Below are 17,295 nucleotides of genomic sequence, written 5' to 3' on the forward strand. Positions count from 1 at the left end.
GATAATGGGGACGCTTGTGGAGACAAAGAATCTATAGGGGTATCTTGCTGTTTAATTGGTGAAATTGGTCGTTTCGTCATTGGGGATGCCGGAGGTTCCACCAACGGTTCTCTGGAAGTATGTATACTGTGTTCCGGGGAACTCACTGATAGTTTGTTGGACATCTTAAAGGATGATTGAAGAGTTTCATAAAACCCCACCAATGATTGGGATAATTGAAAAAATGCCTCTTTCGTTTGAGGAGGCATTGCTGAACGACCAGATTGTTTTGGTAGTTCACCTGTTTTAGGTGGTACCGTAGGAATTTTAGGGGAAGCAGTTGGTATATCATACTTGTTCCTCATCTTGCCCTCTGTGGTCTTAACAATTATCTGAGGACGTAGATGCAGCAAGTGATTTGTATTAATTGTCTACAAGATAAGGAATCTACACTTCGTCGTGAGATGACCTAGAAGTGGAAGGGCTCACTGCCCATGTATCTCTCGTCTTCGCCACTTTTTGATGTGAGTGACGTGCTCGTCTATGGTGATGGTGTGACGACTATCCTGTGTGGGTTCCATCTCCCAACAGTGATCGTCTGATTCATCTTGACTTCACCTCTATAGGATTAGAGTCTGAAGAGGTAGAATGAGGTACATCTGGAGACTGATGCCTTTGTTTTACCCCATGTAGTATTGAATGATATGTTGGTTTGGACTTTTGTAGTCCACTGTGCGTCGATTTGTGAGCTGTCGAGTGCGCCAATGTCTTCGGCGCCATGTGCGCCGATGTTTGTAAGTTGTGCGCATATACAGACTTATGCGCATGTCATCAACGCCATGCGCGCAGATGGTGTCGGCGCCGTTGTTTTCGGCGCCGAGTGCACAGAAGTCTCCGGCGATGTGCGTTCAGACGGCTCCGGTGCCATACGTATAGAGGTCTTCGGCACCTTATGTGCATATGTTTCCTGCGCTGTGCGCGCCGGTAACTTGTGCGCCGATGTCGATTCGGATGCAGAAGTGTTATGCGCCAGTGGTGAATTTGGGCACAGAAGGTGCTTCAGACGCGTAAGTCGTCGGCACCAAAATTTTAGGTGCCGTTGTTTCCTGCACCGGTCACTGAGGCTCTTTCGGTCCTCTCGGATCCGAAAGCCTATGTCGGCTCGGTAAGTCCTTACCTCCAAGCCTGGAGGGTTGAGGATCCCACGACGACGCTTTTTTGTGACGGAGCCGCCTTTGACGAGGGACCCAGTGAAGAATGAGCCTCCGATGGCTCGTAAAAAGTGAAAAGTTCAAGCATTCTGTAGGCCCGTTGTTTTTGGGCTCTTGGGGACATTCAAGCACAAAAATCACAATTTTATAATTTATACTCTGGTCCCAGGCATCGGTAACATTGGTCATGGCCATCCGTGACCGACATTACCTTGCCACAGACACAGGGTTTAAACCCCGGCTTTTTTGACATTTCAAGAAAAATAAGAAACGCTGAGGAGAAGTCAGCCCCGCGTGCGATCCCACTCGCGGAAAAAACAGACTGAGGAGAATGTTACTTTCCTGCGCGGGAACACAAGCGCAGCCGCAGAGAGCTAAAATCTAAATCTCTGCTTTGTAAAGCTCCGCCTCCCGGACCCGATTGACAGATCCCATGACAGCATGGCTAATTCAGCCCTGCTATCGACGGGAAATACGTTATAAACCTGTTCTTCCTAAACAATTTAGCAGTAAATTTGCCCAGCTTATTGCCAAAAAAAGATGATTGTGCCCTATGATGGGGAAAATTATTTAACAAGAATTATAACTCTATAAACTCCCTCCTTTGAACCTCATCATTGCACTGTGCTAAATCATTTTTCAACAAATCTAATTGATCTTCTAATTTTATAATAACTTTGGACCATGCTGTCTTTTTTTCCAGCCACATAGCTAATGATCTCCTTATGGAGCATGTAACCACATTTTTATTAAAGATGAAATAATTTTTTAAAACGTGGCCCTGGCCAACTGCCTTGTTGCACAAAAGTAATTCATCCTGTTTATAGAAAAATTAAAGTTGTATCATTTTTGCTGCCTTAAATGAGGATTACAGCTTAGTTTTACCCAACCTCATGGTTTTTCTGGCAGTACAGACAAGGGCTGAATCCTTGGTGACAGACTCCACAGTCACATATTTCCTATCTGTTTTTTGATTATATAAATCGAATGAAGTGATCTTCACAATTGGTGATACATGGCATTACCATACGTTCAAAGTAGAGATTTATGATCAAACAGGTTGTATGTTATAGTGGATGCACAAATAGGGGTAGATTTTATAATTTTGCGCGAGCGCATACTTTTGTTCGCGCACCAGGCGCGAACAAAAGTACGCTGGATTTCGGGGTCGGCGCGCGCAAGGGGGTGCACATTTGTGTAACCTGCGCGCGCCGAGCCCAGTGCACGCTGCCTGTTCCCTCCGTGGCCGCTCCGATTTCGGAGTGGCCTCGGAGGGAACTTTCCTTCGCCCCCCTCCCTTCCCCTACCTAACCCACCCCGGCCCTATCTAAAACCCCCCCCCTTACCTTTGTTGGCAGATTTACGCCTGCTGAAAGCAGACGTAAATCTGCGCACACCAGCAGGCTGCTGGCGCGCCATCACCCGACCCAAGGGCTGGTCCGGAGGCCTCGACCACGCCCCCGGGCCGGCGCCACACCCCCGGGCCCGCCCCCGAAACGCGGTGTCATTTTCGGAACGCCCCGACACGCCCCTTTTACGAAGCCCCGGGACTTACACGCATCCCGGGGCTCTGCACGCGCCGGCGGCCTATGCAAAATAGGTGCGCCGGCGCGCAAGAGCCATGCGCGCGTAAATCCAGCCGGATTTACGTGCGCAGGGCATTTAAAATCCGGCCAATACTGTGGCATCGGCCCTGCAGGCGTACAATAAGTCCTGCTTACATTGATTGCCCCTGAGGCAGCTCTAGATTAAAGAGCAAGAGAAGCAGCAGCAAAATTGAATTTTCCAATGCCCTATTTTTATACCTATCTATTAATTTATATTAACACTTTTTTTTTGGCAGTGCTGGCTGGTGGATCATGACTTAGGTGATGCAATCTCGTCCAATTCTTCCTCCCTCACACCTTCTGTTCCCTCTCATATCAGTCCCCTTTAGAAGTATTTTGCTCTCCCTTCTCTGTAGCTTTCAGTTTCAGTGACCTGTTAGGTTTGCTCTTCACTGCATCTCCTTGCTCTCAGGCTGGCTGGGGCCCCTCCCACGTTAATGACAGCATCATAGATTATCTTAGTAACATTCAGGCCGATACAATAAAGCGTTCGGGAAAACAGGCACTCGGTGTTTAGCACCCACTTTCCTAACATGTCCGATGCCGTATTTAAATGAGGGGTCGCGCTAAAAAGGAGGCGTGACCCCTAGTACCGCCTTAGCAACGGAAGCCCAAGAGAGGTGGCTGTCAGCAGTTTTGGAAAAGGGACGCTCAATTTTTCAAGTGCCTGTTTTGCTAACCTGTGCACAGCCATGGATTAGGAAAATGGATGCTCATAAAATTGAGCATCCGTTTCCCTAACCTGACCCGCTGGGCCTTTTTTTTTTTTTAATTTTTTTTTTTTACCTTTTGGTTCCTCTGACTTATTGCAATGATATTAAGTCGGAGGATGTACAGTATTTTCTGCTTTTCTGTACACTTTTTTGGGCTGCTCAGAAATTAGTGCCTGAGCATAAAATGTGCAAATCGGGCGTACATTTTTTTTTCTGTATCCCAGGTGAATAATTAATAGCCTCATCAACATATATTTGCATGTGAAGAGCGCTATTAGTTTTGAATATGGACCTTGTGAATTTTAGGTGTAATAGTAAAATTACTCATTTTGTTCATTTGGGGGGTGGGGGGGAGTAGTCTTGAATCCCTTTTCTGATCTTGACACCATTTTTATCTCTGTAGTCTTCCTTTTTTTTTTTCATATTCTGCTTTTTAGCACTTCAAAGCAGATTACACTTCATGTACTGTAAGTATTTCTGTGTCCCCCTGAGGGCTTGCAATCTGAGGGTGAAGTGATTTGCCCAAGGTCATAAGGAGCAGCAGTGGGATTTGAACCCTGGTTTCCTTGATACATAGCCCACTGCCTTGCCTTTCTGCTGGTGGCAGTGGAGAGAGGATGCTCTCTCCTGAGGCTTTGCTGGCCTTAGTCTCCTATAGCAATGGGAAAATGGGCTCCTCTTTCTCAGCTTCCACTTCTGACCTTGGGCTGTATCTCCATTTCACAGCAGGAGCGATGGATTCAGCTGTGCATAAGGGTCCCCAATCTTCCAGATTTCCTGTTGGTTTGTGGGGCACCTGCTGCTGCCATCACTATAGGTGTTCAATTATACCGAAGAGGCTTTGTATGAGAGAGAGTCACTATAATGGAGGGAGGGAGAGAGAGAGAGAGACTTGTGCTGCCAATGGGATAGCTTTTAAAACTTTTGTTGTAACTTTTTTTTTTTTTTTTATTTAGGGGTTGTCTTTTGGGTGATGCAACTGCACCTATACACAAACTGCTGCTGACTTTTTGTGAGATAGTTAGAAAGGTAGTAGTATAGAAGTGCTTTCCATGGCTTTCCGTATTGCTGTAATACTGTCAGTTTGAAAGTGAAAGCAACAGGCTTCGTTTCACAGTGCTAGTCTGAGTGACTCATGGAATAGCATTCAGATTGCAACATATGGATATTAAGCAGGAAGAGAACACATCTATGGTTTGCTCTCCCTGTGCCTGCAGGGATTTGGTGTGTTTGAGGATTTGGTGTAGTAAAACATCAGTTTTGTTCATCTTTACTGAGATTTTTGTTTACTGGAATCTTAATTTACATAAGGACTGTATTTATTACTTAGCATTGACAGCACCATGTACTTTTGAATTTTTTTCTTTATAGTCTGTTTCTCCAAGGCAAAATTGTATTTATATTCCAGGGAACACTAGGCAACTGCTTTTCTGTAGTGGTGGTAGTTCTATAAACATATGTTTGTGGTTTACCAAGTCTCTCTTTAAAAGAAAATCGGATGGTGTAGCTAAAATTGAATGAATCCAAGAAAATGCTGGGCAACAGAACATCTCTCAACTCTTTCAGTTCATGCTGTTTAAATTTTCATGAACAGAGCAAGCAAGTGGGTCATTTGGATCGGCTCTTAGTTGGCTAGGTTCCCCAGGACAAACCAAAGAGAATCTGAAAAGGGTTAGAGAGATGCCTTCACTTGCTGCCCAGCACTTTGAAACAAAAAAGTCAATTTATTTTAAGTTTGTTTTTTTTTTGTTTGTTTTTTTAGCTTTGGCAGATCCTGATTTCTTTTTAAAACAGACTTACCAAAACCTGTCATCTTTGATCCCTTAAGCCTCCTGCCTCCTGTGGACTTCATTTTTTTCAAAGAATAAGCAGCACTGATTCTTTTTAAGTGCTTTCATCTGTGTAGGTTAACCCACAGCATTTATAATGTGTTTACAGCTGCACTATTTTCCATCGTGATAAATCCTGTTTATTCTCACAACTTTTTGTGCTAATTGAATTTTCAGCATTCAGTTTTCAATATTAACTACAATAAAAATGTGCTTGAGTTTCTCTCTGTTGTTTCAGGTTTATTTATGAAACAGAACATCACAATGGTATAGCAGAATTACTGGAAATCTTGGGGAGGTGAGTTTCTATAGTAGATGTGCCTTCAGTAAATTCTTACTTTACATTCCACAGCATGGTTTGTCTTAAGAAGAAACCTCATCATTCGTTAAATGAAAAAGTAAAAATAGACCTTTGGTTTTGAAATAGGAAGTAGAAGTAGGTTAAGTATTCTTGGGTTGGAAGTTGAACAGTGTGTGACATAACGGTCGAAGGTCACCATTGTATGTGAACTAAGTAGCAATCTAGTTTCATTACTCTGGATGGGAACATATTTGTTTGCAAAACACAGACTTCAGGAAACAAGTGTTTGAGCTTAGATATTACCACATGCAACAAATGTTTTAAATGGGTTTGCTGAGTGATTTCAGTTTTAAACATTTTATCATATAACTCTCCTGTGAATGAGACGATTCACCATTCCAGTTTTTAAAATAGTCAAAGTATTTTTTGTAGATGTGTGATTTCTAGAGTTCTCATTGTTTCTGAAGCTGCTTGTGTCCTTAGAGAATTGTTTACACAGTTTAAATTATTTAAAGTTTGAATAAGAATATGTACATGTGTTTTTTGTTCTACCCTTTTACAATGTGCAAACTGCATAACATAGTATCTCATTTAACTTTCAGAGCAGGTTTCTGTAAACTAACAGTGCCACCCTGGAAAGAAAAGGCAAAGTTTACTTTTTGTAAATGCAGGTTATGGAGTCTCCTTGGAAGTAGACACTTAACATTTTGATTGAGTTTCCGTTCATGAATGCTGATCAGTTGACTTGTTAAAAACAATTCCCCAAGTTCAAGAAAACCGGAGGCTTTGTTTTCTTACAACATTTTATTTGTTTGGTTCAAATATTTTATAGACAAAGCTATAAGATTATTTTTTCTTGGAAAGGTTATTTTTTTAATGCATATGTCAATGGGCATGCATATGTCAATGAAGAAAAGGGGCTCACAAGGCACTTTTTGAAGGATTCGTGTTATTTTTGTTTCTATTCTTAGGAGCTTCTTAATGGCATTAATGTGTCAACTCTGCTGCTGTGTTGGATGATTATCCCTATAATGGTGCTAAGTTGACATGAGCTTCAGTTGGCAGAATATGTACAATTGTGCCAGTAGGAATGTTAAGGAGCTCCTAAAAATAGAAACAGATTTTAAAATAAATCTTGCACTTCAAAAGTTCCCTAGAGGGAGGGAGATGCCTTTCTTTTTTTCCTTCTAAGAGAAAATGAGAAGAGAAGCTTTGCCAAATGTTGAATGCTTTTTAAAGTTGTTGTTCTTGTGTCCAAGGAACGCACAGATCTAAAACACTATATGGAAACATAAATTTTAAGTTTACCTCACAGGCTTTGCTGTTCTGTAATGTAGTGTGTGTTCTGTAATATAGTGTATATTTAAAGAGAGCCATTTTTGCATGCAATATCTTTAAATTGATGCCCATTTTATGTATATAATGAATATAGCTTCATGATGACCAAGGAAAAAGACAGTGGGAAAGGAAAAAATTCTTGTTTGCATATGTTCTTTATTTAAAAAATGTAGAAGAGCATAAATGTTGATTGATGGAAATGTTTTTTGTTTACAGTATAATAAATGGATTTGCCTTACCATTAAAAGAAGAGCACAAAATTTTCTTATTGAAAGTTTTATTACCTTTGCACAAAGTGAAATCACTCAGTGTCTACCATCCACAGGTAATAAATTGTTTACTAATTCCAGTAATGCATTTAGGTTGCATTACATATATGGTTTATTTCCTGGTATTTTTAAACATCATGTCCAAAATGGACTGCTCTTCTCCGATAGCTGTATTCTACTGTTTGTGATTATACTTACAATTTCATGTATTTTTTGAAAAGAGAGATGAACTGTTCTAGTTTCTTCTTTCAGGCTAGCTCAGTGGGTCACTGGCCATGCTGCTCACTCATTTGGGAGCTCTAGTTTTGATTCTTGAGCATGACTTCAATTCCACAGGCCAGCTAGAGCTGGGAATATTGTACAGATAGTGTTCACAGCTCCTAGGGAGGAGGGATTCTCCAAGGACAAGCAAGATGGTAGTCCTCACATATGTGAAATCTGATGGAGCCCCTATACCATGCGTCCATGCAAGGTCCCTCTCTAGTCTTTTTTTTTTCTGCAGAGCTGTGAGCCTCGTGGTTTGATTGAGCTCAAAATTTGGCTTTTTTACCTTGTGGAAATCTTCTGTTTTTCGCAATTTTTTTCTCTTAAATCTGTCGCCAGTAGTGTCCCCAGTCAGGGTTTTTGGTGTTTGTCCCGTAGTGTCCCCAGTCAGGGTTTTTGGTGTTTCGGGTAAGTTTCCTTTCGCAGTTGATTTCCCCCCCCCCCCCCCCCCCACCCCCTGTGGTGGCATGCCAAGAGCCACAAACATCTGTTGCGACATCGTTTCGACTTTCAGAGTTTTTGTTTCGCCCCATCATGGTCATGTCTGGATTGCGCCGAAGCCCCTAGTGCCCGAGGACCATGTCTATTACTGATCCTTACGAGGTATATATCCTCTGCCTGGCATCACATGACATCCGGGGTTGCTACTTTTGCGCCCAGATGACCCAAAAGGGACACCTGCTTCAACTCGACAAAATGGATCAGTTCTCCAGGTTGGGGAAGTTCGAGCCATCAGCATTGAAGGACCTCAGTGTCGCACTGCTATCAACATCGGTGGGACCATCTGTTCCGTTAAGGTCGCCAGGGGATAGGGATGCCGGAGACTGGCCACTGTTGATCTTCTCTTGGCCAAGGATTGTGGATTCATAGTCTTCGACATCGGCATGGTTTTCAAGACTCCATCGAGAGTGTCTGCAGCAGGAATTGGTGCCAGCAGAATGGCATGGCTGCAGGCCTCTGATCTCCGACCGGAGGTACAGGATTGAATTGCTGACATGCCATGTATGGGAGAGAATCTCTTCAGAGATAGAGTGAGGGATGCTGTTGCCTGACTCCGGGACCATCATAAAACCCTCCAACAATTCTCCACCAGTACACCGGATCTGTCCTCCTCCAGGAGTCCATTGAGACCAGGCCAAGGAAGTCTTTCTTTTGTCAAAGGAAGTACTATCCTCCGCCTCCTCACACTTGTCAACACCATCAGAGCTCCCACGACTGTCCCAGGCAGCAGAGAGCTCCCAAGCCCTTGCCGGCTCCTTAGTCAAATGTGGAGATGTGGTTTTGACTGGGCCGCAGGGAGCGTAAGCCAGTCACCTGTCCCCAGGACAATGGACCCTTCAGTTGAGAGCAAGCTGCAGTTCTTTACGAACCAATTGCTCAGTGTAACCTCAGACCAGTGGATCATGTCCATCATCAGTCAGGGGTACCAATTGAATCTATTGGGTGTCCTCCAAATTGACCTCCATGCCCATATTGGGGGCCAGTAGCACATCAGGAGGTACTTTCAATGGAGCTCTCCTCCCTCTTAAGGGTCAGAGAGATCGAGCTCTTACCACCAGAGCAAAGAGGGCAGGGATTCTATTTCAGATACTTCCTGATTCCAAAGAAATCAGGAGGACTATGTCCCATCCTAAACCTGAGGGTCTTGAACAAGTTTCTAAAAAAAGGAAAAGTTCCAGATGGTTTCCCTGGGCACATTGATCCTCTTTTTTTCAAAACCTAAGGAAGCATACATCTATATCGAGTTCTTCCCCAGTCACAGGAAGTATCTCTGATTCGTGGTGGGAAAACAGAATTTCCAATATTGAGTGCTGCAGTTCAGGCTCACGTCTGCCCTATGGGTCTTTACTAAATGCCTGGCCATTGTTGCGGCGCACCTTCACAGACAGACAGTGCATGTCTTCCCATATCTGGACGATTGGCTGGTCAAGAGCATGTCTCATGCAGGGTAGTCACTAGGGCCCATTTCAGCCAGTCACCTTAATTGGACTTCATAGGAGCTCTACTAGACAAGGCTCAGACTAAGGCCTTTCTGCCTCGCCAGAGGGCCATCGCCTTGGCACCCATTGCAGCAGAGGTTCAGTGGCGGCACCAGGTGTCAGCCTGGCACATGTTGAGCCACATGTCCTCAACCCATCTCTCAGGGACTCATTTTCCTGGTGGCAGGTAATTTCCAATCTAGAACAAGGGATCTCAAATTGTACTGTCCATGGATGCATCTACCCTGAGGTTGGGAGCTCAGGTAGATGGGCTCAGCACCCAAGGTTTGTGGTCTGCTCAGGAACGTACTTGTCAAATCCAACTTTCTAGAGTTCAGGGCGATCAGGTACGCACTATGGACTTTCAGAGATCGGCTGTCCAACAAAGTTGTCCTGATCCAGACCGACAACCAAGTAGCCAGGTGGTATGTCAACAAGCAGGGAGGCACGGGATCATACCTTCTGTGTAGGAAGCGGTACAGATCTGGTCATAGGCCCTGTCCCACGGGATGGTGCTCAAGCCATGTGCCTGGCTGAGATGGAGAAAATGGTAGTGGACAGGCTGCGTCGAGTCTTCAGATTCCACAAGTGGTCCCTGGACCCCAGGGGGTAGCAAATCAGATATTCCACCTCTGGGTGAGCTCAGACGTAGATCTGTTAGCATCCCCCCGCATCAGGCAGGTACCTCTGTTCTACTCCCTGTACAGGTCAGATGGCAAACCAGCCTTGGACACCCTTGCCTGTCATTGGGGCAAGAGTCTTCTGTACACAATTCCTCTGATTCCCTTAGTGGAGAAGACTCTCTTGAAGCTTCACAAGGACAGAGGGACTATGTTCCTCATTGTCCGAGACAAGTCTGGTTTCCACTCCTGCGGGAGTTGTCCATCTGGAAACCAATCATTCTGGGGACGTCCCAGATGACATCACACAAGATCAAGGCAGGCTACGGCATCCCAACCTCCAGGTCCTGTCACTCACAGCCTGGATGTTGAGAGTTTGGTCTTTCAGAGGATGTCTCTCTGGTCCTGGTGGCTGCTAGAAAGCCTTCCACTAGAAAGTCCTATGGACTGAAGTGGAGGAAGTTTTCCGTGTGATGTGAGCAGAAGGCCCTAGATCCATTCTCCCTCCCTACACAAAAACTGCTTGATTGCCTTCTACATCTATCAGAGGCTGGCTTAAAACCAACTCTGTTAGAGTTCGTTCTTAGTGCATTTGGCGCATACCACCACAGTGTAGATGGTACGCCCATCTCTGAACAGCCTATAGTTGTATGTTTTATATGGGGCCTGCTTCAGTTGAAACCTCCCCTAAGGCCTCCTGCTGTGTCTTGGGACCTCATTGTGGTGTTAGCTCAGCTGATGAAAGCTTGTTTCGAGCCACTGCATGCCTATGATCTTTAATACCTGATCTGGAAGGTCATATTTTTGGTGGTGGTCACTTCAGCCACAGAGTCAGTGAGCTCCAGGCTTTAGTGACTTATCCACCTTATACTAAGTTTTATCATAACAGTGTGGTCTTGTGTACGCACTCTAATTTCCTGCCTAAGATGGATAATGGATTTCCTTCTTAACCAGTCAATTGTCCTGCCAGTTTTCTTTCCCAGGCCCCATTTGCACCAAGGCAAATGAACACTGTACAGTTTGAACTACAAGTGAGCCTTAGCCTTCTATCTGGAGCAGACAGAAGTCCATAGACTCAACTTTTTGTTTCTTTTGATAAGAATAGGTTGGGCATTGCCATTGCCAAACAGACACTATCCAGTTATCTAGCAGATTGCAGCTCCTGTTTTGCTCAGGCAGGGCTGCATCTTGGGGGTCATGTCAAGGCTTATACTGTCAGAGCCATGCCAGGGTCAGTGGCCCACCTATAAGCAGTTTCTGTGGGAGATCTGCAAGGCTGCTGCGTGGAGTTCTCTCCACCACTCATATTTCATTACCATCTGGATAGGGATGGCTGATGCGACAGTAGGTTTGGCCAATCTGTCCTTTGGTACCTGTTAGAGGTGTAGAACCCAACTCTGCTGCTTAGGGCCTGTTTGGGTTCAGGCTGTTTCCCCCTCTATTACCAACAGCACTGGTGGTGTTGTGCCCGTTGGCACCTGGTTAGGTATCTGTTGGTCCTCTTTTGTGTTGGGGAGCAGCCTCTAGCTAGGGATTCACCCATGTGTGAAGACTACCATCCTGCTTGTCCTCGTAGTAAGCAGAGTTGCTTACCTGTAACAGGTGTTCTCCAAGGACTGCAGGATGTTATTCCTTACAAAACTTGCCCACCATCCCGCAGCATTGGGTTTCTCCTTTTTTTTTTTATTTTAATTATAATTCTATGTTACAAGACTGAAGAGGGAACCCACATGGATGCATGGTATCGGGCATGCTCAGTATACCTAGTTCTAGAAACTTTGAGATGTTTTCCGTATTGGGGCTCTATCTGATGTCACCCATGTGTGAGGACTAACATCCTGCTGTCCTCAGAGAACACATGTTACAGGTAAGCATCTCTACTGTTTCTGCCATTGCATAATGATGATTCCTGGTGACTAGACTCAAGATGCATGCTACCCGGTTCCACTGGGAACTGTGGTCTTTAGCCCCAGGTCCTTGACTGTCGCTGTGATGGCTAGACTTGAGTGCTGTGGGGGAAAGGCCTGGAAATGGAAAATAATTCAGATGCAAATGAAGGCTCATGGTGCCATAATTTAGTAGAGGCTAATTATAACTGAGCTGGAAGTCCAAAGGAGCAGAGGAGAATTACTGGATCTAAAACAAAGGAATAGAATTATATAAATGAATATATAGGTAATTTTGTTCTAATTAATGATTGATGTTCTAAAGTTATGTACCTACAAAAAATAATGACCTCATTAAAGGAGGAAACTTCCAGACAAAAACATTTTCTTTTCCTTAAAGACAAGCAAATCACCATGTGACATGATTGCGTATGATGCTGAGCCGGATAAAATTCCACAGCTTTCTGGAAACAACAAAGTGTTTACTGCACATGCGTGGCACTTCCTGCACTGTAGCAACTCAACAACTTCTTTTTCTTTTATTCTGCCAGCCAAGTCTGATGTATGCCAGGATTATCTGTGGTTTTCAGTCCACTTTTGTTCCTAGTGTCATTCAGAATTATTTTATCCTCTTAGTTTACTAGTCAGGCTCCCTGCTCTTTAAAGCTTCTATTTTTCCTTTTTTGGCATTCTGCCAAATTGAATATCCCCCACCACTCCCAATTTGTCAGAAGGAAACAGGGTACTGGGCACTCCTCCAGTCTCTGAAGAAAATGCTTTCTTCTTTTGATTTGATAGTATTGGACTTTTTTCACCATATCAGAAAAGCAGGCAAGTGACTTCAAATTCTGCCCCAAGCTAGCACAGATTGTCAGTCACTGATCACTAAAACATGTGCTGTATTTGCCTTGGGAAGGACAATTATCTGTTCCAAAATGTCATCTAAAGTAGTTCAGTCCTGGAAGGACAGGTTCTGTGCCTTTCTTGCCAGTGAATATAAACTGAGCTGCAAAAAGATTGACCTTAAAGACTTGACACATGACCTTGGAAGCCAATCACTAATTGCCTAACCTTTCCAAAGATAGTCTCTTCAGTGCCTTTCTGTGAAGATAGGCCTGAGAGTAACGCAAAGCCCCCCCCCCCCTTAGCGTCTGAGCAAGAGCTCCAAAGACTTTCATTGAAAGCCAAAGGTAGCAAGTGCCAAGTTTTATGCAGAGTCTCCAATACATCACAGCAGCTCCTGGATGCATTGTTTCAAGAGCTTTGATATACAAGATGTTTCATATGATAAACAGTGGATGCACTTAGAGTTTACATCAGCTTTCCCCGTGAACGTTACTCTTCCCATCCTAGGGCCTTTGAGTTCTTCCTTGATAGATTATCTATCAAACCTAAACCATCATTGTCATCTGCACTGATGCAGAGTTGAAAAGTAGTGTGAGTAAATAGTGAAATTCTATCGTTGCCAAGTTATGAACTTCAGCTCCCTCAACCCAATCGATACATTGAGCAGTTCACTAACTGTATCCATCAGTGCTGAGTGTTCCAGTATCAATGACTCTGCCTTCTGAGCGGTTGTCTAAGTAGACAAGATTGAGGTTTCAGGCAGTGACGACAGCCTGGAAAATTGAACAGATTTTCTTCCTCAGTCTGGGTCTTAGGAAGAACTAATTGAACCTGTTAGTACTGTCTGCTTCTGAGTCAGTGCCATCTTAACATTTCTTAACCCCTCAGTATATAGAAGACTTGGATGGAGTCTGAGGAATCTTGGTGTTCCTAATGTTTCTTTGTTTATGCTGGTCCTGAAAAAGACTATTCTCCAGATTTCCCTTCAGGGCCATCTCCACAACAAGAGGAAGTGCATCCTCCATTTGAAAACCCTTCTCTCTCTAGTTTTATTCAGAGGATGACCAAGGTTATCCCCTTTGATTTGCAGACACAGGAAGAACCTAAGGCACCTATACTTGGTATTCTGAAGTACTTTGATGCCCTGAAAGAGTTAGTGGCAGAACCTCCCCACCCTCTCTTATGAATTGTATGTAAGAGGTTATGGGAAATCCCATACATCATATTTTTGGTTGAAAAGAAGGTGGGCACAAAGTATTGTTTAGGCAGATAAAAGGTTCAGTAAACCCACAACTGGCACACCATAGTGTGGTTATCTAAAGCACCCTAAAAATGTCTTGGTGCCCCTGGGTTAGTAGCTTAAAGCCTTGGATCTTGTTGGGAGGTGAAAGTATTGAAATGTTATTCTACAGCCCCATATAGCGTCTTACCAAACTCTGCATATTTAAATATTTGCATATCATTTTGGAAATTTTGCAGAATGTGTTGCCTATTTACCTGAAAAGAGGCAAAATGAATTTTACACCTTTTATGGGAATAGGCGACGTGAGAATTAATGATGTTGAGTCAGCATCAAGAGCCTCTGCAGTGGCCATCAACACTCAGTCTCTCTTGGCTGTGAGCATCAGCCCTTCATAAATATATGGAGTAGAAACTTGCTAACATGCAATAGGGACAATTTCTTTGGAAGTAAGGCCTAAGAAATAGTGGATCTAACAAAGGACCACCATATGACATTTCAAACTCTTTCCTCTACCAATTCTGAGCTGACCTCGGAACCCAAAAGAAATCAAAGTGGTTTCCTGAAGAAACAGTCTTTGCCTTAAAAGAAATACTTCCAGGGGTCTGCTTACCCAAGATAACAGATCTAAAGACTACATCATCATGGTCAGAAGAGCTTGAAACTCCATACAGCTCTCAGTCAAAACCATGATGGGTGTTTTAAGTGGATCAAAGTGAAGTAGCCAGTATCTCATTCTCTGTTCTGGAAGCTCTCCCTTTTTTTTGGGGGGGGGGGGTAGGAGTTTGAGGAGAGGCTGAGGTTTTTTCCCACATTGTTGGCCTGTTGTAACTTTGATTAGCTGGGTCCTCCAGATTATTCTGTTTGATTGTATGCACAGTCACATGATCTGCTTGTGTGACTGGTAAATGACTGTCTTTAGAGAACACCTGTTACAGTTAAGCAACTTTCCTTTATTGTTTAAAGCCGTAGTTAGCCCTCTACCTCTAGAGATTGTATATGGTTCTGGAATCTGGCCTTTTAAGTTCAGGCAAAAAGTTGACATTATAGTACAAACCAACAAAATCAGTGACTTATGCCTGGGAAAACCTCTGAAGAATAATCAGATACACTAAATCTAAACAACCTGAAACAGATTTTGTGCCCTCAAGGCATTGTTCAAGTAGATCATACTCGTACGCCTTTTAGTTTTGTCACTCACAGTACTATGTTATCAATGCACGTTCCCTCATAGGCAGCTCATGAATAAAATGAAAACCCTAGTTGTGGGTCCCAAGTTGGTGGAATGGATTGCAAATTGTTTGACTGACAGACTACAGCATGTATTGGTAAACGGAACCCACTCTGAGGAGAGAAGAGTGATAAGTAGAGTGTCTCAAGAATCTGTTTTGTGACTGGTTATGTTCAGTATCTTTGAGTTATTTACACTTTTGAATAATAGAAGGACTAGGGGGCATTCCATGAGGTTAGCAAATAGCACATTTAAGACTAATCGGAGAAAATTCTTTTTCACTCAACGCACAATAAAGCTCTGGAATTTGTTGCCAGAGGATGTGGTTAGTGCAGTTAGTGTAGCTGGGTTCAAAAAAGGTTTGGATAAGTTCTTGGATCTTGATTAAAGGCTATTAATCAAGTTTACTTAGGGAATAGCCACTGCTATTAATTGCATCAGTAGCATGGGATCTTCTTAGTGTTTGGGTAATTGCCAGGTTCTTGTGGCCTGGTTTGGCCTCTGTTGGAAACAGAATGCTGGGCTTGATGGACCCTTGGTCTGACCCAGCATGGCAATTTCTTATGTTCTTATGAGTGATATAGCAGAAGTGTTAGAAGGAAAAGTTTGTATTTTTGCAGATGACACTAAGATCTGCAACAGAGTGAACATACCTGAAGGAATGGTTGAAAGTTTGGCAGCTAATATTCAATGCCTTTGAGGTGCAGAAATCCAAAGGAGCTCTGATTATGGAAGACCGGGAAAGAAATGGGGTAATAGTCTCTGACGATCTGAAGGCAGTGAAACATAACGACAAGGCGGTGGCTAAGGTCAAAATGATACCAGACTGCATAAAGGCATAACCAGTAAGAAAAAACAGATGGTGATGCCCCTATACAGATCTTTCGTGAGGCCTCACCTGGAGTACTGGGTTCAGTTATGGAGACCACATCTCAAGAATAGAGATGGGATGGAAGCAGTCAAAAGAAGCAATCCAAAGGGTGTGGGGGCCACTCCAAAAATCTTATGAGATTAGATTGAAGGACCTAAAACTGTATACCCTGGAGGAGAGGAGGGACAGGGGATATATGATATAGACTTTTAAATACCTTAAAGGTATTGATGCACCAGCAACAAATCATTTCCAATGGAAAGAAAGCTATAGAACCAGAGGTCATGATATAAAACTGTAAGGGGTTGATTTAGAAATAACGTCAGGAAATATTTCTTCATGGAAAAGGTGATGGATGTATGGAATGCCCTCCCTGAACGTGTTGTGAAGACAAAAACAGTAATGAAATTCAAAAGGACATGGAATAAAATCAGAGGAGGTCCTAGTGACTGAAGAATAGAAATGAAGAAAATGGATAATCTGTATGGAGTGCTATTTATTAACCATTTAAAAAAAAAATCTTGTTAGGCAGTTTGGATGGATCTCTTGGGTCTTTTTCTGCAGTCATTTATTATGTCACTATGTCTCAGACATCTTGTAGTTGTTGGGTGTTTCGACATCTATAAATTATTGTAAACTAGAGTGTTTTGCAATAAATTTCTGATATATTAAGTTATTTTCCCAGACAGCAGTGAGGAAGTGACTTGCCCAGAGTCACAAGTATCAGTGTTAGAAACAGCATTTGAACTCTAATCTTCTGATTCCCAGACCATTCTTTTATGTATTTATTTATTTTTGGCCTAGCAGTTTCTTATCACAGTGTGAGAGTTCTTGGGCTGCGGCAGAATTTATACTACCCAGCTCGTGAGAGACGGGCTGAGCCAATGCCAGCAGCAGGCAGAGATGTTACTGACTGGGACTGCGAAAGAGGCTTCACCTATATCAGTCTCTTCCCCCGTGGGTTGAGCCTTTGGGGTGCTGAGGCCGGCAAGACTTAAGAGAATGTCCAGAGCTAGGCAAGAAGCCCAAGGGCCAAGGCTGGCAGCGGTCAGATAAGGTCGGTGTCCAGGCAGAGAGTCAAGGCAGGCAGCAGTCAAGCAGTGTCAATATC

At 43.5% G+C, this 17,295-nt stretch overlaps 1 protein-coding gene across 6 annotated transcripts in view; it reads left to right on the plus strand.

The window, feature by feature from the left end:
* PPP2R5C (protein phosphatase 2 regulatory subunit B'gamma) overlaps positions 1-17,295 on the plus strand; it is a 424,506-nt gene that overhangs the window by 289,791 nt on the left and 117,420 nt on the right. For all 6 annotated transcript variants that reach the window (XM_029597955.1, XM_029597952.1, XM_029597951.1 and 3 more), the window contains 2 exons: positions 5,578-5,637; positions 7,195-7,303. In XM_029597955.1, the coding sequence (XP_029453815.1) occupies positions 5,578-5,637; positions 7,195-7,303 (169 nt within the window). The remainder of the gene's footprint in view (positions 1-5,577; positions 5,638-7,194; positions 7,304-17,295) is intronic.

The sequence above is a fragment of the Rhinatrema bivittatum genome, chromosome 4, assembly GCF_901001135.1.
Source record: "Rhinatrema bivittatum chromosome 4, aRhiBiv1.1, whole genome shotgun sequence".
Lineage (NCBI taxonomy): Eukaryota > Metazoa > Chordata > Amphibia > Gymnophiona > Rhinatrematidae > Rhinatrema > Rhinatrema bivittatum.